This window comes from Apaloderma vittatum, unplaced genomic scaffold, assembly GCF_000703405.1.
Source record: "Apaloderma vittatum isolate BGI_N311 unplaced genomic scaffold, ASM70340v1 scaffold1136, whole genome shotgun sequence".
NCBI lineage: Eukaryota > Metazoa > Chordata > Aves > Trogoniformes > Trogonidae > Apaloderma > Apaloderma vittatum.
Genome location: NW_009720978.1, coordinates 1 through 26,779, shown reverse-complemented (window position 1 = coordinate 26,779; position 26,779 = coordinate 1). Strand labels below are relative to the sequence as shown.

The 26,779-nt window shown below is 45.7% G+C and overlaps 2 protein-coding genes across 2 annotated transcripts in view; one reads left to right on the top strand and one right to left on the bottom strand.

Annotated features, from left to right (window-relative positions):
* COL9A3 (collagen, type IX, alpha 3) overlaps positions 1-20,718 on the top strand; it is a gene marked incomplete at its 5' end in the record, with an annotated part of 24,742 nt that extends 4,024 nt beyond the window's left edge. Inside the window, 22 exon segments of the mRNA XM_009871167.1 lie at positions 1-19; positions 1,594-1,647; positions 2,110-2,163; positions 2,525-2,578; positions 3,298-3,351; positions 4,329-4,382; positions 4,793-4,846; positions 5,140-5,193; positions 5,795-5,848; positions 6,600-6,644; positions 7,491-7,544; positions 7,675-7,728; positions 10,312-10,365; positions 10,979-11,050; positions 14,146-14,181; positions 15,537-15,581; positions 16,094-16,126; positions 16,518-16,664; positions 17,107-17,161; positions 17,822-18,004; positions 18,275-18,352; positions 20,232-20,718. The exon segment at positions 1-19 is cut by the window's left edge and continues 13 nt beyond it. Coding sequence (XP_009869469.1) covers positions 1-19; positions 1,594-1,647; positions 2,110-2,163; positions 2,525-2,578; positions 3,298-3,351; positions 4,329-4,382; positions 4,793-4,846; positions 5,140-5,193; positions 5,795-5,848; positions 6,600-6,644; positions 7,491-7,544; positions 7,675-7,728; positions 10,312-10,365; positions 10,979-11,050; positions 14,146-14,181; positions 15,537-15,581; positions 16,094-16,126; positions 16,518-16,664; positions 17,107-17,161; positions 17,822-18,004; positions 18,275-18,352; positions 20,232-20,407 — 1,483 coding nt within the window.
* A 1,303-nt stretch (positions 20,719-22,021) lies between these two features.
* Positions 22,022-26,627, bottom strand: TCFL5 (transcription factor-like 5 (basic helix-loop-helix)). Its single transcript, XM_009871166.1, has 6 exons — positions 25,903-26,627; positions 25,026-25,209; positions 24,255-24,414; positions 23,392-23,635; positions 22,833-22,974; positions 22,022-22,141 (listed from the first exon to the last, which is right to left on the bottom strand). The coding sequence occupies exons 1-6, from the start codon at positions 26,625-26,627 to the stop codon at positions 22,022-22,024; spliced, it is 1,575 nt and encodes a 524-aa protein (XP_009869468.1).
* Between the last annotated feature and the right edge of the window lie 152 nt (positions 26,628-26,779).

The following is a 26,779-nucleotide window of genomic DNA, read 5'->3' as shown; positions in this document are numbered from 1 at the left end:
AGGAATGCCAGGGTTCAAGGTAAAGATATCACCCATAGCTATAAGGGGTTTGTACAGAGCACATCTCCTGCAGGCTCCACACCTCTCCAAGGCAGCCCTGCATTTGCTGTCGAAACGGAAAACCCCTAAAGCAGCCAAAAGCGAGACAAGAGGATGGTGAAGGACCTGCTCCTGCGCTCTCTGCCTGCTGTTCACACACTCGTAGCAGTAGCTGCTCTGCCACCAAACTCAATCCGGGGAAGTGTGAGCGCTCCACCTTCAGCCAGGACCCGCCTGCACTCATGGGCACCTTGCTCTGTGGCTCCATCCCTCGCAGGGTTGCAACCTTTGTTAGATGGAAGATGTAACTACGGCCATCTATTCCAACAAATGAAATCTAAGCCTTTGCAAAGGGCGAGCACAAAGGTTCCAAGGCTGCGCAAGCCTCGTGAGGCACAACTGATGGATGGGTTCAGGCTGACGGGCTGCCCTTCCAGGTTTCAGAGAGCTGTAAAAACACAACCAGTTCTTCAGTTGTGCTCACAGACCCTGTAAATACAGAGGCACACATTTTACTGTAGCAAGACATAACTGACATGATTAAATACAATTTAATTGTCATTTTATATCCAGCATAGCACCAGGCAGCTTTCTGTTTATGTTGCTTGATTCTGGGACATAAATTCTGGGTTGCAACCTTCAGGAAACCTCACTCAGCAGTTAAACATCTCCTTCTCTGTCTCCTCTACGATTCAGATGTATGCTCTGCAGTAGGTTACACCCCAGCAGTGAGCTGAAGTAATAAGTTACTCGAGGCTTTTTTTTTTTTTTTTTTAAGCAGGATTTAGTAGATGTTGGCAACGGATGGAATGTCTCCGGGGAATTGCTCTCAATTCCTCATGAACTGACCTTTTGCAAGTCTGTTTGGTCTCTGAGCTGAGTCATAAATACAGTTAGAAATATATAATATTTAGAGCATAACTATTCAGGATTCATAGCTTATGAGATTAAAATGCTTGTGAAAGCCTCTAATTATGATGCAAATGATGCACAGGACCTTTTGTGTGCTGAGGAATAGCATCTGCCATAGCTGAAATTAGTCTGGGTCACTCCCACAATAATAGCAAGGGAGCCAAGATACAAACTGAGTTTATTTAAAAGAATTCAGCGGGACATAGATTTCTTTGCAGGCTTGATGATGCAGACATTAAAGATGACTTTAACAAAAAGGGAGGTTAAAAATGCAGCATGAGGTTTTCAGAAGTGTCTTGGCCCCATTTTTAAAAATGATTGGAACTGAGTTCTGATCCCTGACCTGTAATTGAGAATTGCATCTGGAGACTGGCAGTCTAGTATCACTGCAAGCCTCTCAAAAACCCAGATGGGGGCATTTCCTGAAGCTGTATCACTTCTGACACAGCGATACCTAACACAGGAGCCGTGCATGGCTAATGAACCCCAGGAGAGACCTCCACTCAGTTACAGCACACCTACAGGTTGTTTTCCCAGTGAGTCGTTTGTGTTGTGTGGGTTTAGGTCTTAGTCATCTCACAAAATTTAAATTTTGAAACAAGACTGTACTGGAATGTGAATAATTGGAGTTCTTACTTCTAGGGACACACCGGTCACAAAGGAGAACCTGGTGAGATAGGAAAAGAAGGAGAGAAGGTAAACTTCAATTTAAAGGAGATCGGGGCGGGGCTTTCTCTAAAAGCACCATGACAAATGATTTCTTCAGGAAGATGGGGAGAAATGAGGCAGTTGGCTGAACAAGATATTACTATGACTGAAGTGCAGTGCTCTGCATGTACGACTGTGTGCTAATCCCTAAAGAAATTTCATCTCCCCGGTAATCATAATGTTAAGATCAATTTGATAAGTTCACACCTATTGTGTCACAGGGAGGGATTTCAGCTCAGAAAGAAGCCCTGCATTAACCTCTCGGGTAAGCTCCTGACTGGTCAAGTGTTCTTGCACATAGAAGAAGTTGCCTGTGATGTAAAACCAAATTCTGAAGCAGAAACCTGTGTGGGAAGCAGCTCAAGGAAAACTCAAATGGGGAGGTCCTTGGCTTTGTGTTGGCAGGCTCGTGCTCTCTCGCCTCTTGTCTAATTAGCTTTTCTCTCCCAGGGTAACCCCGGCCCTCCCGGTCCTCCAGGTGTTCCCGGCAGCGTTGGCCTGCAGGTACCCCCTCCCCTCCACACCAGTTCCCATCCCCCTGGTGCTGTGAAACCCCGCGGTGCCATCAGCCAGCTGGTGTTACACAAACAGCTCTGGCCGCTGCAGAATAACGGATGTGAACGTCGGTGCTGGTGAATAAACCAAATCGTGCTGGTTTCACCAGCTTCAGTTCAGGTCCTGCTTTTGCCTTCTCAGCTTGGGTGAGGCATCCGAGTGATAGCGGCTTCGGTAGAGCCCCCAAGAGCTCTTTTCCCCAAAGGGGAAAATGTCTTGTTTGTGCAGCAGAACACTGAGTTTTTGCCACTCTTCTGCCTTTTTGTGTTTAACAGCTATTGGGTTTTAACTGATTTGTTTTGTTAATTAGGGCCCAAGAGGACTAAGAGGCCTCCCTGGTCCCATGGGTCCAGCCGGTGACAGAGTAAGAAAAAACCTTCTTCAGACATTTTTCCCCCTCCTTCACCGCTAATTTGTCTCATGCAAGGTCCAGATGATGTTTGTCCTCACTGAAGACCACTGGGGAACTTGTAAAGATTAAAAGAGCAGGCTCTCTCCTGAAACCCCCAGCGAAACAACCTCCAGAAGCAGGAGAGTTCTATATTCCTGAAGGACTGACAGCATCAGACCAGAAGGACAAAGTGCTCTCCCCACGAGACTGGCAGCGCTAGAGAATCTTGCCAAAAAAGCTGAGAAATGTTTCACTAGCATTTTATTTTGTTCTTTCTCTTTACAAGAAAAAGAATGACTGGTGGACAAAGATTTTCCAGGGCATGAAAAGTCTCCTCAGTGAGAAGCGGGTCAATCTCTAGCTCATCATGGCTTTGGACCTTTGCCAAGGTCCCCTGACCATCAGCCTGGAAGCTGAATGGTTTTGAATTTGATGAAGGAACAAGCATGCTATCAAGATAGCAAAGCCATGAATGATACCAGTGTATCACAGAGATAATGGGATGGAAATCCAGAGTGAAAACCTGCTTATTCAAAGGGGGATCTTTTGTAAGACTGTGTTGCAAACTAGCAAGAAATACGGGGTGTCTTTCCAGGGCTTTTGTGTTTTCTTAGATTGTGGTATAAGGTGGGGATACTGTTACTTCACCCTCTGCCAGCCACAGAATTACAGTGCTGTGTTATTCTTTGCAGGGTGACATTGGTTTCAGAGGGCCCCCTGGAATCCCAGGACCTCCAGGGAAAGCTGTAGGTATCTTCTCCTCAGCATCTCCGTGGCTCAGTCTGACACAACCAAAGCCAAAAGTTAATTCCTCCTGCGCTAAACTCTTTGCTGACAGGGCACAGAACCTTCTCCATCAGATTATTCCTTTGCCTTTTTCCTCCAGTTACAACAATGGTATTTCACGTGACCCAGATCTTTCCCTCAGTCGTGCCCCATGACAGAAATAAGTCCCCTGTGCTTCGATCACTCTCTGTTCTTCACTGCCCTTCGCTCAGCATAGAATCATAGAAATCATGGTCTTAAAGATGCAATTCTCATCCTTTTGCATAGCTCTGGGGTGAAGTATAGAAGAACACTGAACCTTTACGTTTCCTTGTGGGCAGCCACCCATACCCCCTTACTGTGCCCAAACATGAGACCTGAGCTGCATCTGCAGCATCGTGGCCTCTTTAAGAGCTTTTCCCACTGACATCCCATCCAGTCCCTCCTTAGTGTGGGCATCTGCTTTATAGCAAGCACCCTCACCTGCCTGCACCAGCCAGAACACCACGGGCTGCACTGACCCCGAGGCAGTACCACCCTCTGGGGACCCTTCCCTGGTCTTTGCAATTATAGAAGAATTTCTTCTGAACTGAAATAAAATGAGGTGCTTGCTGTCCACCGAACACTTTGTTACGCCAAGCAGGATCTAGACAGTAAATATGAAAGTTTTTCTCTCTCTCTGCTTCTGGTTAAAGAAAATACTTCATTAAGTGAAGGAAAAGATGGTCTCTGCCCTGAGGGATTGTTGACAAAGTCCCTCCTGCAATTTGTCTGTGTGTCAGGAGCTACAGAGTGTAACTGAGAAAGTACAGCCGAGCTCCTGAGGGAAGGTGCATGCTCACGCCTTGGCAAACACCAGCAAACAGCACAGAAGTCCTTCATCATTCACACCCTCAAAGCGTTAGTCTTCGTCACTGTGTGATGACAATGCCTAATGACTTTTCCTCCTCTGTCACAGGGAGACCAAGGAAACAAAGGACCTCAAGGATTCAGGGGGCCCAAAGGCGACACCGTAAGTGCAGCAAAACACCCATCTGCTCAGATTTTGGACATGACATTCAAAGGAGGCTGTTTCACAGGTTTATTGGGGCTTATCCCCACTTGGCTTATTTGAAAAGGAGGTGAAAGGGATACAATTATTCACATCACGAATGAGATGCCTAAGTGCTGCTTACAGCCTAGAGCAAAGGGATCAGATCTTGCATCTCCAGCCCTTGAAATGATCAAGAGCTTTCCCAGATGCTGCAGCCAGCGTTGGGCCAGTCTTCTGGTGTGTCCCAAAAGAACAGTCCTATCTGCCTGAGCAGGGCAGGAGCCAGCACAAACTGAGTGAAATGTCCCTGCAGAGTTTGAGTATTATCTTTGCTAACTGTTCTTTAGAGTTGTGTCCTGGATAACACAGGATTTGCTGTTGGTTTCTAGGGTAGACCTGGACCAAAAGGAAACCTGGGAGCTCGTGGACTCATAGGAGAACCTGTAAGTCATTAAGTAGGATGCAAGTCTTACTATTTTCTTGCTCACAGATAATAAAACACAATAGGAAAAAAACTTGCATCTTACAGTCTTTGCTATCAAACTTCTGCTCTGTGGGTCTCTGTAACCTTCAGTGTAATCCCAGTTGGACCAAACCCTAGCTGTGCTGCTGTTAACGAAAAGCCTCCCAGTACAACTGGCACTAGACCTGCTGTCAAAAGGTTCTTTGAGGTGAATATATTTTGCAAACCACAGTGTCTCCTCATAAACTTAACCTGCCTTGTGCCTGGTTGCAGGGCATGCCTGGCAAGGATGGACGGGATGGAGCTCCTGGACTCGATGGTGAGAAGGTTTGTAAAGTCCTACTTAAACACTGCAGGAAAGATTTCTGTTACTCTCCCTTGTGTTTTGCAAAGCTACTGATGCTTGTTGAGAGCATGGCTGGAAAGCTTTTGCTTCTAAAAGTTTCCCAGTAGTGTAACTAGCAACGAAGAGTCAGGTTGCTTCTATTAATTAATCCCAAGGAAATTCCCTGAAGAAGGAAGATGCCCATGTGGGTCACATACACATGATTTAAGCTCAGCTGTGTCCCTATGCTTGGTGGTTCCTGTTGGCTGACTCTAGGCCTTCAGAGATACCTTCTCAGAGCTGTTGACAGAGACAGCTGCTTATTTTAATTGTCTGCAGACAAAGATCTGTCAGGTACTAGTTGTCTGGGTTTTTGAAGCGTGATCCTGCAGGAACATGGACCGTGTGCTGCCGGGGAAGGCTGGGAGCTCCAGGCACCTCGTGTCCAGTGGATGCCCACCTCCCGTAGACACAACAGGCTCTTGGTCCTGGATGCATGGGGAGGGAGGAGATGATAAATACCTGTTTGGGAATGTCCCCCGTACCTGTGTCAGACCCTTTTCCAGTACCGGAGGGTGACCTCTAATCTCTTGGTATCCACAGGGTGATGCAGCTCGCGTGGGTGCTCCTGGAGAGAAGGGACCAAACGGACTGCCTGTGAGTATGGCAGCAGGACCTGTCGCCTTCGGGGGGATGCAGCAGCTTGGGCTGGGTACAGACGTCCTCCCTGGGGAGAGGGGAGGTTCGTTTTGTGCATTATCTCACGAGGGGCCCCATTTAAACCAAGAGAAAACATTTTTCACACACTGCAGATGAGGGAGCAGTGCGCAAGACAGAATGGAGTAGCACCAAATACTAATACAGTAATATTCCGGCTTTTAGTCACTCTGGCTCAAATTTAAAACTTAAATTTGAGAGGTTTTTCTCTTCTACATCCCGCTGACTTGCATCCCTAATGCAGGGAAGTAAAATCTGGGCTACAGATGACCATAATTCAACAATAGCCTGAGCTCCGTCCCTGCCTTACTAGTGTTCATTGGCAAAATGCTTCATCTCTTCAGTCTTCCAACTATTTAAATAGAGGTAAAGTATTCCTCTCTTCCTGTTTTACAGAATATTTTGAACACCCCTGGAGAGAGGTTTCTGCTGTGCAAAATGTTTCTACCGCTGCTCTATTTGTATATTCCTCCTCTTTGCTCTAGTTCTCGAGGATTAGATTATGTAGAGCTGCTAGTGCAGTGAGCGAGGGGAAATTGAAGTCATAATTTTCATGGGGAAAGCTGCAGAAATGAAAATCCTACATTGCTTCCAGCAAGCATTGCTCCTTGTATATCAGATCAGAGCAGAACAGGAAATTTAATAACTCCAGCTCTTCTGACGTTGCTTTAATTTTTATTATTTTTTTTAGGGACTGCCTGGAAGAACAGGTCTTAAAGGCTCAAAGGGTGAACCAGTAAGTGAATCTTTCTAATGATGGGTTCTGGTGCAGAAGCTGCTAAACTTGTGGTGGCAAGACTTTTCAGCTCTGGGGGACTTGCGCCCACAAGCAGATCCTGGGAGATCTTACCCTGAAGGGATGGTGTCAGCGTTCCTGCCAGGGCTGGGCATGACGACACAGCGGCCCTGCTCTTGCTGAGACAGCTCTTGCACTTGGTTCAGTGAAGACCCGACAGACACACAGGAGAGTTGTCAGTGGTTTCATCAATTTCAGAAGCAAGCATTCGCCCTTTTGTCCAAGTCCCAAGAGCAGACTTTGTCTGTGGGCACCAGAAGGCTGAGCACCTGCGAGCAGGATTCTCTCATCTTGCCTTTTGGAGACTTCCCCCCACCCCAACTCAGGAGAAAAGCTTTAGATTGGCTTTAGATGACCTGTGAGATAAAAGAAATTCTTGGACAGATCAAAGCAGTCCAGCACAAGGCTGTTCTGGAAAGCAGCTTTTTATTCTGTCCCTCTTCTTCCATTTTAAATTTCCCCCTCTGCACCTGCATCATTAGTCTGCTAATCCTCCTGCACAAGGACACGCTGCAGGAGGACGTTCCTCCTTGCACAAAGGTGATGCAGGAATGAATGAAAGGAGGTGGCCTGAGTATGTCCCTGAAAGATCATCCCTGTCTCCCTGGTCTGAGACGGGATGTGGTGGCACTGCACTGGGCTTTTTTTTTTAAAAAGTCAAAGTTCAAAGCTGTTTTTATTTCCCAATCCGGGTTTTAACTCCCTCCTCTGTTTGTTGCTCTGGGTAAGACAGAGACAACTCTCTGAAGCCGTGCCCTCGCTGAACATTTGCTTTCTTCTCTGCAGGGCAGTCCTGGAGAGATGGGAGAGGCAGGTCCCTCGGGAGAGCCAGGCATCCCCGTACGTATTGCCATCATTTATGCTCAACCTGTGACTGCGTTTGAAACCAGCCCTTCTGGCTCTGCAGTGGGTTGGGAAGAATGTGGTCACGGCTCCTACATGTCCTGATTGACTTTGGTGTCCTTGCCAGGGCGATGTGGGGATTCCTGGTGAGAGAGGACTGCCGGGACCCAGAGGAGCAACTGTAAGTACGACGCTGCTTGTAAATCAAATAGATACCAAAAGAGAGCTCAGTGCATAGGGATTGCTCTCTGGCTAAAGTAAAAGGTCACTTTCTCTCTTAGTATTGTCTCTGGGGAGTTTTGGCAGCAGAGGAATTACCCTCAGGTCAGATCCTGCTCTCACTGACAGCTCTGTGTGAACATAAAGTGGTTCCTCCCATTTCATTTGGCAAAGAAAGAGGCAGTTCTCAAAGAGGTCTGTGGAGCTGCCACAACCAGAGAGGAGAGATCGGACAGTCAGCAGCTCCCTCGTTAGACAAAAATAACAAGTTTCAGCTTGTGCTGAATGCGAGTCATTAACAAAGCATAAGCTCTCGCGACGTACATCGCCACCAGCACAGGAAACGTGAAATCCCTCCGTTCCTGTATCACTTGCCGTGGAGCAGCCGAGTTTCGCTGCAAAACCCGAAGCCGTATGAGCAATGAAGCTGGAGAGCCTGCCTCATTGTCCTGGTGAATGACCGGGGTGTGAAAAGCGTTAAAAAGTTGCCAGACCTGCCGGGAATCTCTTGCCTTCCTCGCACACAGTTATGTGCTAAAAACGCCCCGAAGTTCGCAGCCATCCGGTGCGACACCAGAACAATTTTCAGGTGGGGAATCTGTTCACGCGTTTCCTTTTCCCAGCCAGTGCTGCAGCAGCATTATCTTGCCTAGAGCGTGTAGGTGTGAGCCCCTAGGAAACAAAACCCATACCCAGCTCGGGCAGTTTGCATGTTTACTCCGTGAGCTGACAGCGTTCTGAAACTTCTGAGGTCGTCAGCTGAGCATCTTGTTCCTGCTTTTGTTGAGTTCCCTGCATCATCTCAGAGCCTGAGAAATTAATTTGAGTTGCAAAGTAAACCTGAGCAGAACTGCTTGGCTGCCTGTTGTGTCCCTGCTGAATAGCAGAGACAATAATAATTATATCAGGATGAGAAAAACCTGACGGGGTTTTTTCACACCACTAAAACCACTAGGTTACCTTTTATTTTGTCGCTCTCCAACTAGCGCTGCTGCTGTAGTTGGACCTGGCCTGGTTTTGTTGGGCTTTTCTTTCTTTTTTGTTCCACTCACTTAATCTCATTTTGAAATCCAAAAGCCTACAGCAAGTCTAACATGATTTCTGGTATGTGCCACTTGGAAGAAATTGAACTGTCTGTATGATGATTTATTACTTGTGCGCAGCTGGTCTTTAAGCTTCCAAGGAGAGGGAAATCAGCCCCAGAAATAAACTAAATTAATAATGTTTGCTTTTCTGGCTGCAATTTTTTATCAAAATAGCTCCCCCCCTAAAAAAGGTATCGTAGTATTATAGCCAAAAATAAGAAAGTCGCATTGGTGCAGACTTCTGACCTGGGTGCAAGAGCAGCTGAACCTGTGTTTATTTCTGACCTGGGTTTCTGATTTCTGGTTTCTGTTATTAGAGCCCTAATTTATAAGCCAGGGCTATTCTAAGAGAGTTGCAGGATTTGTCTAGTGTTAAGGCTGTTTGGCTCAAAACAATTGGACTTTTTTCAGCATCGCATACGAAGAGTTTCTTCCCATTCAGAGGCTGTCAGGTTCTATCAGGCCCCACCACTTTTAAAGGCACCGGCACAGCAGAGACATTTTTGATGCAATTTAGCGTAAATTTCCAAGAGCTGTGTGCTTCTAACTCCCCAAGTTCCTCGCTGAATTACAAGCAGGAAAGAGAAGTGGAAAGAGGAACCACAGAAACCCAGGGCGACTGGTTCAGACTGTACATTGAGTCACGTGAGGGTTTCCTCTTGCTGAGGACCAGAAAAAAAACTCTGAGAGTCAGTGGTTGTTCAGATACGGGGGAGAATTTGTAGGGCTAATAAATAGGGGGAAAAGGCTTAAATAAAAAATAGAGATGCTGTTTTACCGCCGGGCACATCTGCTCTGCAGAGCCCAGCTGGTTCCTTGGGTACGTTGGACATCCCTGCTGACCCATCCTCTGCCTGGGGGGCTCAGTTTGAAGCTCATTTGTGTCCCTTAACGCCAAGCCCAGCGGAGCCGGCTGGGAAGGGAGATAAAACTGACATCCCACCCACAATCTTTGTTGCAGACGTGATTTTTGCCAGTAGGAAGCCACAGACCCACTCATGTTCTGTCCAGTGAGCCAGGCTCCTAAAAGCATCTGCACTGACAGTGTGAGACACCCCCTTTTTCTATACTGCTGGTACCAAATATGTCCAAGCAAGAGGAGGCCGTTGCTATTTTTTATTTTCAAGTGCGTGTAGCACATGCTTTACAGTAGTTCCTTTCAGAACTGGATCAATTAAAAGCCTGATACTGGGATAACGGGTCCCCTCTCATAGGTATTTTTTATCATGCTCCCATTTTTGGCTGTTGTTGCTTTTCACTACTTGTGGGTATGGCATAAATGGTAATAATCGTATTAACACAACTCAGTAAACGCAACGCACCACTTTGCAGTGGCTCATCAGCAAAGGGCGCCGCCGGACAGAACTGCACGCTCGCTCTCTGTGAGCCCGTTAAATTACACAAGCGGCTTACCTGGCCCTGAATTTTCGCCTTGCCAAAACTTATCTTGCTCTTTTCAGGGACCACTTGGTCTTCAAGGCCCGATGGGAGCGCCTGGTGTCCGCGGTTTCCAGGTCAGTATGCTGACAAGGGTAATCAAACGTGCGTCGCGTTTTGGCCGGCCCCTGCTTCCTGCAAACCTTGGGCGAGGCAATTGTGTGATGGCAACAAGCGATAGGAAGAAATGTCCTTCTCTTTCTCAGAACCAGTTTGACGAGGCTAGATCAGGGCTTGATCTTTGTGAAGACACCTTAATGTCTCCTTGATCTGGAGCTCCCCAGCCTGCATGTCCTGAGTGAAGCCCTCCTCCCTTCTGCTCCACTGGAGACTCTCGTATTTCTTCCTCCTCTCTCCAAGGGAGTGTTCACAACCACCCTCCGTTCCCGAGTGGAACTGGCTGAAAACCAGTGGATGATGCTGCCTTCTGGGAGCATCACTTGGTTGGGAGTCAGGGATGAGATTTTATTAACGGGAGACCCAAGCCAGCCAAGGGCTGGAGCACTTTGGCACAGTGGCCAACCTGTCCCGGCAAGTGGTCCCTAGGTCCTGGGGGGAAAAGGAGAGGGGAGATCAAGACATCTTTTTGAACATGTTGTGGAGACTGGTGAAATTTAAGGATGTCAAGACACGCAGGGTTTCCTGGTGATGTCAGCTGCAGCTCTTTGCTTTGTCTTGTTTTCCCCACAGGGTCCCAAAGGTGCCAGTGGTGAGCCTGGCCTTCCTGGTCCGACTGGAATTCGTGGAGAGTTGGGTGACAGGGTAAGGAGAAGGCATCTGGAACTAATTCCTGTGTGGGAGGTATGAAATCAGAACATAATGGGCCCCGAGACATGGTGTGGCTGATGCCACCCCAGCGAACACGGGCAGGGGTGGTGGCAGGCAGTCGCTCCCCTGAGGCTGCCGCGCACCCTGGAGGGACCCCAGCAGGTTCCAGGATTCGTGCGCCCTGTCTGTTCTGTCCCTGCCCTTGCTTCTGTTTCAGTTCAGGAACTCCCACTGATTTTAGACAGGATGGATTGTTTAAAAGAGCCTTTGGGACCCTATCCTAGCCAGGGCAGATGGTCGGTATGCTCCGTATGCTGATTTCACCAAATCCTTGCTCCCCACGAGCACAGGAGAGCCAACTCAGTGCATTTTTGTTACCCAGATCTAGTTTTTCTGGATTTTCTTTATCATTTTTTAAGTTAGTTTGCTCATGGGTTTTTCTTTCTGAACAGCAACACACCTGGGCCCCACACCTCAGAATAAATGTGACTTTCAGTTTAAACGAATTCATTCTCATTTAAAAGACACCAGCAGGGCAAAGTGAACGACATTTGTCTGGAGCCTGCAGGGTAACAGTAGCCGTGTGTTCTCCGGCTCCCTGGACTCCAGCTTTAAGGTGAAGTTTCTGTGTAAGCCATCGCAGCAGCTCCGCGGGGGTTTCACAATGGCCCTTCTGTGCCGGCTCCAGGCAGGTTAAAAAAATCCTCTTGGAGGGACCGTGGACCTGGAAGGGTGAAACAGGAGGATTATTGTGGAGCTGTGGGGTTCTGACTGCATCCAGGGCTTCACTGCGGTGAAAAATGTATGTTTGGAGGGGAAAGGGGCCCCTGCCCGGAGCAGCCTGCTGTCCAGAGACCGGCTCGGAGCAGAGGGAGGGAAAGTGTTATGCTTAAAGCAAAAAAAAATAAAATAAAAAAATCACCACTGTGGATTTCGATGCTTGTTACTGGGGGTAAAATTTGGGTTGGGAAGACCCTAAAACCTCAGATCGTGTCTTTATAGCTGGAAGAAGCAGCCTTTGGTGCTGGGGCTGGGCGAGGAGCGTGGCAGATGCTGCTCCGAGTTGTGCTGCCAGCGCAGCCTGCTCGTCCCGACATGCATAAAGAGAACTGCAAATACAGATCGATACGATTACACCGTCCCAGCTGCAGCTAACCCATCGCTCTCTCCTGAAAGCAATTCTTTTGCTTTGGAAAAAATAAAAATAAAAAAAAGTCCTGCGAGCCGGAGTTAGCAGGTACCGATGTGCTTTTCACAGTCTTTGGGCTGCCTGTGGCTGGGAATACAAACCAGCATATCGGTGCGTGCATTTGCTGGCATCAAAAACACAAGAGGTTTGAAGTGCTTTTGACTGTGAGATATAAAATAGCATTAAGATGATATTTAAAATGTCTTGCTGGAGTGGGATATTGGGATGGGGAAGGATTTGGCTGTTATTGCTGATGGAGGTAGCAATAGGCAAATATTTTTCCCGTGGATTTTTACGATGATCAGATTCCTGAGGATTCTGGATTCTAGTAGCCACCTGGGGCAGTGTTTCTCTCGGCTCCATGCTGGCATCGTGAGATGCTTGGCCAAAGATGTTGGTTGTGTTTAAGGGACAGGGTGACACAAACATGAAGCTGGTGATCCTAAAGTCCTGCCACTTGTTCCTGCTGCTGGGAATCAGGACTGTCTTTGTAAAGCACAGTTTTGAATCAAAATCTGTTGAGCTAAGCTTTTCTTTAAGGGAGTTTTCCTTGCAGGACATACTCTCTGGTGACTAAGCTGTGTTTTATTACCACAGACTTTCACAGAGCTTTGGGACTTTAAGAAGTCAGGGGTATAAATCTAGATGATAATGTTCAGAAAAGAAAATAGTGCCTTTGCTGTCGGCAGACATAGAATGGGAGTTATAAATAGCTGTCGCCACTTTTGTATTTCCACATTCCATTGTCCATTTTGCTGAGAATTATATTTTCTTTAATAGAAATCTCCCCCTTTTTAACACAGTGCTTGACTTGAGCAAAGGGACATGACTTTGTTATACGTGTTCGTCCTGCTCAAAGATTCTGCTCTGCCAAGCCACCTGCAGATCTAGTTATTAAAAAAAAATAATCCATTTGCAGATGCCAGAGTGATGAATATGCTGTAGAAGTCCTGTCTGAAGGGGCAAACAGATTTTCCATGTAGATTTTGCAGCAGAGAAGAAAACCTGGGGTCCTGAACTCCTTGTTGGCTCTGCTGTATGGACCCAAAAGCACAAATAGGGCTATAAATGTGCTGGAGGTGAATGCCAGGGAGATAAAATTGGAAAGGTTTTTCGAGTTGCCTGATTTATCCCTAGGATGATATTTAGTTCATCATCTAAATGTGTTTTATTTCTGTGGCCATGTTGTTTTGTGAATCTCAGTCAGGAGCATCCAGCTCTAAATCCCTGGGATGACTGACAGTTGAATAATTCCTTGAAAAAACATCCTGACTTTCCACCGTTGTGGCACAAAAATGTTCTCATCCATTTTATACCTTGAGTAAATTCAATCTCCTCACATCTTCAGGTGTAAAGGGCAGAGATAGTCACCCACCAGTCTCATCCTGGACCCCGTCCTTTAATGAATGATGACTTTTGTGAAGGGGATTTTAAAGACTAGGATTAAAAGCCCAGAATTCATTTTAGGTTTATTTAGGAAGTTGAGGAGGATGGCATGAAAAAGGCAGGTGGGGAGCAACGCATTGCTGAGCCACGTTGAGAAAACCTCTCTGATCTGGTGGGACGAGGACTTGGTGGGCAGAAGACCGTCAGGCCTGGGCTGGGAGGTCCTGCCTCATCTTGGCAGCTGCTCGGCGCTGTCATCGCCATGGCAAGAGGCCTGAGAAACTGTCCTACGACACAAACCGGTGACTGTAGAGAGTGTTACAAAGCTAGCTAGGCTGCTTAAAATCCCTTCTTAGTTCTAAGAAATGTGAATGAGATTTGGACCCTCCCACTTGGCAGCTGGGAGGCTAATTCCCAACCCCTTGCCGAGTGAGTGAATGTCCGACCGCACTGAGAATTCACAGGAAAATAACAGTTTGAGCTCATTTGCCTTCTTTCTTTTACTTATTCTCAGGGTCCTACTGGTGTTCCTGGTCCCAAAGGTAACCAGGTAAGTGATAACTTCTATGCTGTAGTCAGCAGAGGCATTTAAACTCTATTTCAGGGGCAATCTTTGACAGCAGAAACTGCTTTTCCTCCCTCAAATGAAAGTATTCTGGGGCTGGCACCAACAAAACCCTCTTTGGTCACTTTTTTCTTGTGTTGGCGAAAGAGCTGTAGCCTGTTCTAGTGGAGACACGTGAGAATGCTGTGATAAAAATGCGAGACTCTTGCTGTGTATTTTGGAACCACGAGGCGTGCCAAATAGGGGCTCCCCGTGATATTCCCCCCAAGATAAGTTTAGAAGCACAACTTTTTACTGGTCTTCATGTGCCTGATGAAGAGGATTCGTCCTAGTCTCAAAGCTTGGCACATGTACTAAGCTTTCTACTTTTTCCTGCTAAACTTCCATAGCTGGATCAATGTCAGTGATGAGTTTTGAGCCAGTTTTCATCAAATACATTACTTTCATCAGTGCATTTTTGCAGAAAGTGAGTGCTTTTCCAGCAAGCGTTGCTTGCTTTTTTTACCAGTGTCCATGTGGTCTCTGTTGCCAAGGGAAAGACCAATCTCATCTCTGTTTGCCTCAAACTAACTTCCTTTCTAAAGCCACGGAGTCACCATGACAATGTTCATTATCTGCTCTAATTGCCATGTGACAAGTTGGCTCTGCTGCAGAGCGGTGGCAGCAGATCACAGCGATTTGTGTCACCCCCAGCGATGCTCGAGCTGCACACGCTGCTGGTGAGACCGATCAGCAAATTGATGCTCCCTGTCACAGCTGGTAAAATAACATCACCAAAGCTTTAGCCGCTCTTACGCTATGGTCTCCAGACAGAGTGGGGAGGGATGGTCCTCACCAAGTGATGGATCGCTTCTGTTAAAGGGTGGGATGAAGCTGTTCTGCAAGGGGCTCTTTCTCCTGAGGAAGCCTAGAGGACACAGTCACACTAGACACTGAACATTCAGCTGTCATTGCAAACTCACATTTTCTGTGAGTCCCAGAGCTGGGGAACCTGAACTTTAGATTCTCTGTACGAGGAATGCCAATGCCAGCCCGTGGATGTCTTCCATGGCCAACTCAACCCATCAGGGCTGTCATCTGTGTGAATTCAGCCTTTCGTCCAAGTACCAGCTTGTTGCAAAAGGTCCTCACGCAAGTGGAGAGATCAAGTGCTGTTGCCAACAGGGCAACAGCTTCCGTAGAGTTCAGCTTTGGGAAGAGAGAACTTCCTCTTGCTGGAGCCACCACGTGCCCCCACCTCCCGTAGGAGCTCGGAGTAGCCAGGTCTCAGAGTGAGCCTTATTGTCCATAATCTTTGTGTGGCAAAAGGTACAGTGTTAATTCTGGTATCTCGCTTTCAGGGCATCGCTGGAGCAGATGGTCTCCCAGGTGACAAAGGAGAACTGGTAAGTGTCCTTAAATTCAGGAGAACTGACTCCTCAAATAACAGATGGGTCTAGAAAACCATGTATCAAAACCAAATATAGTCAGTCGGAATTAACCATCCAAGAGCTCCAGTCCTGCTGGCTGCAAAAAGAAGGTGGCAACCCAAGCATTCCCCTCCCTGTACTCACGGTGCGCGTGAACTCTTGCCTGTGGGAAGCACCAGAGCCAGAACTGAGGCATATCAGCACCCAGTTGTCATTTTGCTCATCAGAGCAGTCGCCACCCCTCCAAGGGGTTTGGTCCATCTCAAGAAGCAGCCAGGCTGCCTGGACCTGTGTCCACCAATGGTGCCTGGGGCGAGTCTTGGCGTCAAAGTCCTCTTCCTGCTGTGCTGGGGCTGAATCTGGCCTCCAGCAGCCTCCTCCTTTGCTAGAAAAGCCCATGAGGTGCCACATACGTGTCATCCTGGAGCTTCGGAGATTTGACTTTGGCTGTGCATTTTCTGAACAGATTGTTCTTTTCTGTCTAACAGGGTCCCTTTGGTCCCCCCGGACAAAAAGGAGAGGTATGTGTCACACAGTGTGGGTTCCTGCCCCGAAAGGTTTGGAAGTAATCATGCTTGTCTCATCTTTTGCTGATGTATCTCCATAAACCACGTTTCCTAGAAGCATGCTTTCTTCATAGTCACACTGTAAAATCTATGACAATGAGAGGTTTTTATGGCATTCAAAAGATTCACATGTGCTTGATAATTTTGCTGCAGCAAAAATGTCATTATTGTCATGACATATATGTGTAAAGTCACCCTGATGATGGGAGAAATGTACCTGGCCAGGTATATCAGGTGGGCAAACCTGAAGAAAGACTTAATTAATCCCCATGAGAAAAGAACGGGCAGTGTCTTCTAAGTGTTGGATTTTTTTTATTATTTTTTTTCTTCTTCTTCTTCATTACAGCCAGGAAAAAGAGGAGAACTTGGTCCAAAAGGTGTCCAAGGACCTAACGGGACAGCTGGAGCACCAGGGATCCCAGGACATCCAGGACCTATGGGCCATCAGGGGGTCCAAGGTGTTCCTGGCATCACAGGAAAACCAGGGCCACCTGTGAGTATTACTTGCTGCTGGAGTTCAGTCAAGGAGGCTCTGACGTGGATAAGTGGATCGTGGGTTTTGCATGAATTTTCCAAAAATAAGGTTCCCCATTCAAGGGGGCAAAAGCAGGTAGCTGTGTGTGCAAGCTAACAGTCTGGCATCGAGAGCTGCCCTGGGCAAAGAGATTAACGGTTGGCAAACTTCAGAACTGAAGCCCCCCAGAATGCACACAATGAAATACAAACAGATTATCCGCGTCCGTTGGCAGTGACTGTAAGTCACTGTTCTCGTTACAAAAGCGAGTTAGAAGTTGGTCATTTAAAAATGCAACTCCTGTTCACTACATCTCTCTGCTCCTTAGTGAGCTTACTGAGTTTCATGTCCTGAAGCTGCTGCTAGAGATGATTATCGATGACGTGGCTTGTATGAAGACAGATTCTTCTGTTAATTGCAGGGCAAAGAGGCCAGTGAACAACACATAAGAGAACTTTGTGGGGAAATGATAAATGGTGAGTGTTACTGAGAGAAAACTGACTTTAATTACCATGTTTAGCCAAAGGTGAGTAGATCCTGAACATAATACAGTTCCTGAGACTTGTTATGTTTCTGTCTTAATAAGAAAAGCTACATTGACCTTTAATGTAAGGAAATAATTGAGGAGGTGACCTTGCTGTCTGGGATGTCCTTCATTTTTCTAAAATTGGTATTTTTAAACGACTTGTCATGGCAGCATACAAAGTGTGCAGAAAGCACCTTACCTGCACCTGCTTCAGGGGTTACGCTCGCCCTTTGGGATGAAGTTAAACTCCGAAAGCTTCTTTCAGAAAACTTGTTCCAATTATTTAAGTAGTGTTTGCTAAAATATTTGGTGTCTTTTCAAGTGGTTTAGGACAAAGGATGTGTCAATGGCTTGAAAACCTGCAGATTTCTGAGCAGTAAAATAGAAAACGCGAACAGAAGCACCCAGCTGAGCTGAGAGGACAGATTCAACATTTCCTTCTAAGCGCACAGGAGTGGCAGAGAGCGAGATGTGCCCAAACAGGCAGCTCTGCTGCAGTGTCAGACAGTTCTCAGCTCCTCGCTCAGCTGAGCACACTTGGTGGCAGACACCAAGCAGCCAAGCAAAGAGCGAACGCGTCCGACGTAAAGTTTTTAATTGTCCTTTTCAGATCAAATCGCGCAGTTGGCGGCTAACCTGAGAAAGCCCTTGTCTCCTGGAATGACGGGTCGTCCTGGCCCCGCTGGTCCCCCGGGGCCTCCTGGAGCTCCAGGAAGCGTTGGGCATCCTGGTCCTCGTGGTCCCCCTGGGTACAGGGGGCCGACAGGAGAACTTGGTGATCCTGGTCCCAGAGGTAAGTAATACTCAACCAACCTCCTTCTCTTTTATGCCTGTTGAAATAAGTTGCAAACTCGTGCTAATTTCAGCAGCAGAGGAGGAAAGGTGAGGCCCTGGGCAGCAGGCGGAGATCTAGAGAGCAGTTTTGTGTCTCTAGGCACGCAGCGTAAGCAAAGCCCCTGGCAGCGTCCTGAGGATTTTGAGCTTTTCGTTCTCTGCCCTTCCTGTCTCTGGAGCCAGCTGCGGTACACAACTCGTTGTTGAAATTGTCTGTTTGTGATTAAAGGTGACACCGGCGAAAAGGGAGATAAAGGACCTGCTGGTCAAGGCATTGATGGGCCTGATGGCGATCAAGGACTTCAAGGTAAGGCTGTGCAAATAATTCGATAAACCAGGACTACAGGCTTATGCTTGGCTGTACGTTATCGTCACTCTGTGCTGTAAGCGTTACTGTGGGGTGGTTTTCCTGTGGGTAAGACAGGTACAGACAGTTTGAGGATTAGAACTTAATTAGCACATCCCCTCTTCACACCACTCCTCCCCAGTCCTAAATGTTTTGAAGAACGTGTTGGAGAAAAGGCTGCTGGGACAGCCAGACTCTGCATTTGTTCTTGGTGTCTTTTACAAGTGGCTGCAAATAGTCTGGAGCTTTCATAGATGGAGAAGTGAGAACCTGTCTCAACTACTCCCACCTGGTTGCCTGTGTCAGAAGGTTTTTCTTTTCAGTGGTGCTTCCTCTGCAGTAACTAACTAGTTAATTAACGAGTAGCATATGGGTTCATTTAAAGGTGTGTAATACCCGTGAGGCTCAGATCAAGGCAAAAGGATCATGCCTGCTGACTGTTTCCTGACGGGACGTGTCTTTTCATACTCCCGTACTTAAAGAATGCCCACAGCGAAAGCCACAGCCTGGCCTACCAGCTCTAGTCCTCCCAAATTCAGTTCGTGGCTCTGGATCAAACAGAGAAATGGGAGCTAATAGTTAATTTTACCAGACACCAACACAACTTCCTAGCGTGATGATTTTGAGAGCTAGTGGCGTTACTGCTCTGTACCCAGCTATAATCTCAGTTCCTGAAGTCACGAATCTTTTATCAAAGGATTTAATTTATGTAAATTAATACCTCTTAGAAACTTGGAAAAATATTCTTTATTTTGCTCCTCTGTTCAAGCAGTTTTTCTAATAGTGGTTACATCTGTACAATGAATAAGCACCATGCCCCAAAAGCAGACTCCACACCCATATAATTTCATAAAACCAGCATATTTACACCCTGTTGTCTTAGATTCTTCTATAGAACAATTGCATTAATCTGTAAATGGTTTCTGTTCCAAAGCATGTGAAAAGAGACTATTCCATGTATTAGATATTGAGAGCATTTGTCCTACTCATGACATGTGAGGAGATGAACAGCAGATGCAAGTCATCACTTCCATGAATAAAAACAATGGGGCACCATCTCTCGATGAGGTTTATAAAGCACCCGATCGAGCTGTCCCTCAGGGACACCCAGTCACACACAGCACAGCAGTTCAGAAAGGTTCCGTAGCTTTGCTGTTCCAGGAATCGGGGCTTTGTGAATTACTTTTGGCGATGGATTTCAGCGTGAGCGAATTTTTGAGATTAGACACAGGTATAAAGGAAGCTCCTAATGTCAGGAAGATGCTCTGTATCGTCACCCTCTCCTTCCATTACTCAGAATCTTAATTCCAGCAAGATTTTGGGAGGTACACCTGAAGGCCACAGCCTCCCGCGAAGGAGCAAAGCTGGGGTCAGGAAGGAGGGAGTTGTGAGCACTCTGATCGTCACAACAAGCTGTGAGCTCACACATCCAGGACATCCCTTGAGCAAACTATTCAGGGATGACAGAAAGTAATTCTGGTTACTAATTAATTGTTATTATTCATGAAGTCGTACACGGAGGCAGGACCACGATGGAAGCCAGCTCGGCAGTGGTCAGCTGGAGGCAAAACAGACACACGTGAGCAGGAAAGCACAACGTTAAACATCCGCCTCCAGCCACACCGAGGTGTTTCCAGTAAAGCCAGAGGGACTCTAAAAAATCCAACGCACATCTTCCAGATTCAGGCTAAATTTATTCAACATCTTGGACTCAACAGGCCCTAACAAATCTGATGTACAGACACTCAAAACATTAAGAACTCTAAAAGTAACACATGTGTAAATATATATTTAAAATGAGAGAAATATTCATGTAATGTTTTTTCCCCTTCTTGTTTAGGACCACCTGGTGTACCTGGGATTACTAAAAACGGTCGTGACGGTGCGCAGGGTGAACCTGGTCTGCCAGGGGATCCTGGTACTCCTGGTGCTATTGGGGCTCAGGGAACTCCAGGAATCTGTGACACGTCGGCTTGCATGGGAGCTGTTGGAGCAGCAACTTCCAAAAAATCATAAACCAACAGTACAAGAAGTGGAGAAGTGACTGAATATTTAAATAAACAGTGCATTGTAAGAAAACAGACAGAATCCTCCTAGTGATAAATGGACAATGTTCCTTCTATTATATTAAGTGGAGACTTTGACACAGTTCTATGAAAAAAAGAAAGCATCAGATGAAAACTTAAATTAGAAGATGCTTTTTATGAGTGTTTTCTCCTCCCCTCAATTGTTTTCCAGAATTTTTACTGCTAAACAACCTCACCTTCCTTTTCACCCATTCGAGAGACCTGCAAGAGGAAGCATTGTTCCTTTTTACCTTCATCCCCTCTATGTGCTAAAGATCACGACTTTTCTGTACAAATGTTTGAGCCTTGTAGATTAAATTCCTCGATGCTCCTCCCACTGATTTTAGTGCAGGTTCATGCATTAAAATACCGGTTGTTATGGCATTGAGGCACTTAACTGCTCTTTCCAGCAGTGGAAATCAGTGGAAATTAAGTCTTAAGCTTCTGGCCTAAGCAAAGACCATCGCTTACGTGTCAGCTGTCAGTCGTTAATCGTCAGATTGCACCTCAAACATTTGCAAAGACGAGGAATCCTCTTGCAATCAAATCCTGCAGAAGGTGTAATGTACGTATTTTAAATTGCAGGGGAGATTTTTTGAGTATTTCCATATGATAATAAATGAAATTAAATAACAGCATTTTTACACCTTCTACTTAAGCTATTTGCACAGTAATTGTGAACGAAACCCCAAATGAGAAAGGATGCTCTTTAAAAGTCCAGCCAAAACCACCTGTACGAACTGTTGTAAAAATAAAGAGAGATTTTTTTTTAACTTTTTCTTTGTGATGTTGTAAGTGTCATTATATACATCAGTTTAACTCAGCTCATCTCCAATTTTCCAGAACTGGTTTTACTAGGCTTCTTTGGAAATAAATTGCTGCAAAATTGTCCATATCCGTGATTTAAAACAGTATTTATCCTGGGAGACCTGTTTGTACTTTAAAACCTGCTAGCATCATCTATTAAAAAACAATAATAAACCCACTTTCAGCTCACACACTTTTCTATTTCTGCCCTATATGCTAAAGCCTATGAACAAAAGAAGCATATTTAGCTTTAAATATGAAAATAGTTTGTGCATTTAAATAATCTGTGTACAATATGCTGCCCTTGGCCTAAAGTAATAAGACAAGAACCTGTTGGACAGCTGTGTGACAGACATTAAAGATAATCCTGTATTTTAAAAAATTCCTTTTACACTTGAAGAGTACGTTTACATCCAGTCATTAAAATAACAGGACAGACGGATGTTCTACAACTACTTCTAACTGTACTGAATAATCCTTTAAAAAAAACACAAAGCAGAACGACAAACAGAAAAAGAACAAATTTCTTAACTGAAGGGGAAAATACTCTGCAGTCGTGACATTTTCTTGTAGCCCCGTTAACAGAGCACTGGTTTCTATTACTGGTTGTTAACTTTCATTTCCAGTTTGAATAAAGCTCTATTTATGTATTTCACAAGTTATACTTTGCAATTCATATTCAGCGTGTAAATGGAGAAAAGCAATACAGTTTGGGCCACTATGAGCCACACTTGTCACGCAACTCCTGGCGGTCAGCTCAGGCTACTTGCTCTCCATAGCCATGCGTGTTTTCCTGGGCTGGACACATTACAAATGAGTCTGGTCTTGCTACTTTTAGTCTCCTGCCTGTTTTACTACAGAACGCAGTCTCAAATTCCTAAAAAAATACCAAAATACAAAAAATAAATAACAATTATGTTTACTGTAGCTATTTACTCGAGCTGTATCTTTGTTTCACTAGCATCTGGGGATGCAGGAAGTGCTGAGGAGCCATCCCAGAACCTAAATGTGCAGGACCCCCTGTACACACTCAGCTACTCTCTTAAGATACTCAGTGGAGCAAGAGTTACTCTGGGGCTGCAACTACTGGTGTGGCAGCATGGGAACTGCTTACAGGGCCCTTAACCCTCTACTACTCTTACTCATTTCAAGATAGTATGGACACGCAGCTGTGAATCTGAGCATTTAACTACTAGGTCACGAAAACTAAAGAGCAGACAACTCCAAAAAACAAATGGGAAATTAAACCGAGGACCTTAATTCTACATTGTTGTTGAGTTAGTGTCACGCTCAGGAACTGGGCTAACTAAAAATAAATAAATAAATAAATTTAAAAATCTGATTCAAAACTCCTGACTGAGGACAGCCGATGGTTTTGCACTACTGAAATGAACCAGCTATAAAACCAAATAAATAAATTAATAAAAACTTAGAGGAAGGTTCAGTGATTCAGTGGACCTTCACAAACAGCATCAAGCACAAGCATTCCATATACCTTCGGCTACGTTATGATAGCTTAAAACATTTCACATTTTTAACAAGAACAAGAATGAAATCAGATTTAAAACCTGTTTCAGAGAATCACCATGCTGCTCCTGAATGTACTTCAGAAACGCAGTTGTCCACTGTAAAGTCGTCGCCTTGTCGGTGTCGATGGTGCAGAACGGAACCAGCAGATTCAGCTCATCGCAACAAGCCCGGATCCTGCGCCTACAGGCAAGCACAAAAAGCTATCAACTGCTGGGCAAGAAGGAAGGACAAAACTAAAAAAAAAGAGGACTACTCACAGGAGCTACAAGCCACAGCCTCAGGGGACTTTTGCTTTGCTACAAGCTCTGTTTGTGTATTAGTCATGTACTATGCAAGATACCTTATTTTTACAGAATTGGTGAAATGTTTTCAAACACCACTGTTTGTAGGGTAAAGCAAAACAGACGACAACAATGAAACATACAGATTTTTTTCCTCTAACAAACACCAAACCCTTACCACCTGCACTGCTTTTTCTTGTAGGTAAAACAAAATACGTCAAGTTTACATTTTACCCTGGACAACGACAGGAGTATTACAGCATCGGCATTTTAGGCTTTGAAAAACTTCGTGTTTGCCACTCCTCCCGGAAATCACCTTCTGTCCCTCTCCAGGCGGTTATGTCTTTCCCGCCGCTGAGCGATTCCGTCCTGCCCGCCGCTTTGCGCCTGCGGGGCCAACCCAGGCTGCGCCGACTGCCACGGCCCCTGGGCAGGCCCGGTACTCTGGCTGTCGACACGCAGATTTTGAATTTCCCCCAGGGGTTTGCGATCTGCGTTTGGATCCAATGGGCTTATTCGGCTGCGCCTACTTCTGCTCATCTCTTGCTTGCATACGGTATCTTCTCGGAAAAACAAAGAGGAAAAGAAGAACCTACTTAGAACCCTCCCAAGAGACACTGAAAATACTGATCATGGAAAAAAAAGTTTGTCACTTATTTAAGTGGAATAATCTTTGAAGCTTTATTGCCAGCCTCGATCAACTCTTACAGCAAGACCCGTCCTCTGGAAGCCCGAAGGCACTGCTTGCTGCTTCAAAATCCAACTAGCTCCTGTTTGCTTGGAGAACCCACTGGGCTCATGCCTGCCTCTGATGAGTTAAACATTCTTCAGTTTGATACTGACTGGACCTGCTGTATCAATTATTGGGTTGAAAAGCGTAGAAAGGAACCAGCTGCTTACTCTAGGCCCAGATTTTCATTGGTACTTTGCAACCACAGGTTTTCTCCTTTCAAGTTAGAAGTGCTAAACAATTTTAAAAGCAGAGCTGAACTCCTAAGTGTTGACCTATTTTGAAGAAATCTCATCCCATACTGCCTACACCTCACCTCAGACCTAAACCCCAGACCTCATAGGATTCACTAAAATCACATTCGTTCTAGAAAATACACAAATTCAGAAAAAAAATCTTGATTTGAAGGCCAAGGGAAAGCTAAGTGAAAACATATTAAATAGGTTTACCTCCAACTTTAATCCAAACTTCCTCGGGCAAAGCTTTATTTACGGCACCTACTGTCTGTTTTGTGGATTCAATTTCCTGATAGCAGAAAGACAATGTCTTGGGTATCCCAAGGTCCTGATGTCTGGGAGCTTCCAAAATAGTGCAAGATGTTCCCGAGGTCTGTGAAAACCAAAAAGGAAATGCTTAGAGGACTACATACATTTTAAAAAAGAGACTATTTTGTATCTTCATGTTAACTTGTTAAGTTTTAGTCCCATGATTCTATGTTTTGTATTGGAATAAATCCCAACTACTTCTGCACACAACCATGGGATTGTGCCAGACTGATGAATCCTTCTGGGACAGCTCTGACATTTCCAAGTGCCATGTTACTGGTCTCGCTTCAAGGGTTACTGCAAGTTTGGGGAAAATATATCTTTGTTCATCAAAAGGAACGGGCTAAAAAAGGAACCACAGAAAATGGCACAATGTCTGATTATACACTGATAAACTGACACAAAAAAAAGTCCTTCTAGTAAGAAATCTAATGGCCTACTGATCATTACCACGTTATTACAAATGCCACAAAATTGATCTGAGTAAGTATTTTTGATGGTCTTAAAGATTAACACAAGAATACACGAATTGCATTACAGTTCATTCTGATCATCCCTATTCAAACCAAGTTGCGCTTTAACACAAACCTCTAGAACTATATTGCACCTAAGTGGTTAAAATTATCAGCATTTGAAATGAGCAGAGCACAACCAGCATGGAATGCATTTATCTACCTGTACTTGTGAAGGATTAGCACTTCCAGTAGGACATGCACTCATAGTAAATAACGGGTATGTGAACTGTAAGGAAGGCGGGGCGGGAGCAGTCTTGTTCTGCCCTACAGCAGCACACTTGTTTTCTTGTTGGTGACGAGGAACACCTATGAGTTCCGCTGGCTGTCTAATCAATGTTACTAAACTTAAAAAAAACCAAAAACAAACAAATAAAAAAACCAACATAGAACACATTCCAAGCTGACTACTTGAAAATGAGTGTTAAGAAATTCACAGCTACACATCTAGCAACTATCACCAAGAAACCACTTTCATTTACTGTAAATAGAAATCATCGTTATTGCCAACTTCATGGGCAAAAGGGGAAAAAAAAACATCAGCAGGGAAGGTATTTTATTCTGTACAGTGACAACACAGCTTTATGGCTCTATAAAATGTATTATCAGCACACAAACACAGTTACAGGGCCAGACTGTAAACCAGTAATTTTCCTCCATGTCTTCCCCCTAGTCAGGTCTCTGCATTACATTAATCAGTTGCTCTTAATATTTTATTACAATCAAAACCCTACTTTGCTTCTAGCAAGTTGCAAGTTAAAACTAGGTCATCTCCTCTCACCTTTATTTCCACGCTGTTATCAAGAATAATGTTATAAAGTAACTAATTTTGGAACTACCCTTTGGTCAATGTACAGAGGGGCTGAACCTGGGGTCAGTGGAGCTGCAGCCACATTTGACTGGCAGTTTAAAAAAAGCCCAACTCGCCATCCTCACGTGTTAAAAAAGTACCCTTCTCAGGTTTTGTTTAGAAGAATTAGTTTCGCACTACAAGATGATACCCAGTTTAACAACACAAACTAAAATGAATTGCAACACACTTGTTAAGAGCTACTGCAGATTCTTGGGGTTCTTGACATCTGGGGTTTTCTGTCTGGATGCTGTTGAATCTGTCTTCCAACCGAACTCTGACTGCAGATTTAGGTCTAGGCTCTGGCGCCAGCGCCAAATTTTCAGCAAGTACATTTCCTTTATTCGTCCCAACACGGTTTTCACCGCATTTAACTTTTACTGAACTGTGTCCTGGGACTTCTACAGAGCTAGGCGTTTTATCTGTTTGGTTCAAAGGGAGGTTAGGCTCGCTAAGTAACATCGTTCTGAGCTCCTGGAAGTCAGCACCGCTCAAACGCGGGTTCGAACTTAAACTGCTGTCAGAAGGTAATCCCGACTGACAGAGAACTGAGTAAACCAACTGGCTCCCAGAGCTGTTTGACAAACATTCCTCCTGCCCGGTGTTCAGTGGGGTCTGGTGCAGAGAGGAGTCTGTGGAATTACCAGGCAAGGAGAAAGAACTGAGCCTGGCTTCCACTTCACCTTCGCTACCTTGTGCCTCCGTGTGTGAGTAAAGTATGTGCTGCAGCTGGCTATAATCAATTTCCATCATCTCCACCAGGCTCACGTCCGTGGTGGTGAAGCTGAGGTTCTGCTCCCCAAGGGAAACGTCACCTGGGGCTCCGGGCCCGGCAGCAGCCGGAGCGGGATGGGGAGCCCCGGCTGTGCTCTGCGGGACACGGGGCTGAGGCTCCTCGGGGGCCGAGCCCGACATGGCTACACTGAACCCAATCTTTCAACAGTCAACCCCGAACCCAGCCGGGATCACCAGGACCGTCCATCCAAAAAACCGCCAAGAAAACGACACTTAAGCCCGATTCTGTACCAGTAACTAAGCGAGAACCAGGTCTCCCCCTCCAGCGACGC

What these genes read in the sequence shown, in the direction of transcription:
- TCFL5 (XM_009871166.1), bottom strand. Translation starts at nt 26,627, where the DNA reads ATGTCGGGCTCGGCCCCCGAGGAGCCTCAGCCCCGTGTCCCGCAGAGC. An exon ending in AGTTTGGATTAAAGTTGGAG is followed by an intron (nt 23,636 to 24,254) that starts GTAAACCTATTT and finishes TTTTCCGAGAAG; the next exon opens with ATACCGTATGCAAGCAAGAG. An exon ending in ATGGTGATTCTCTGAAACAG is followed by an intron (nt 22,142 to 22,832) that starts GTTTTAAATCTG and finishes GTATTTTTTTAG; the next exon opens with GAATTTGAGACTGCGTTCTG.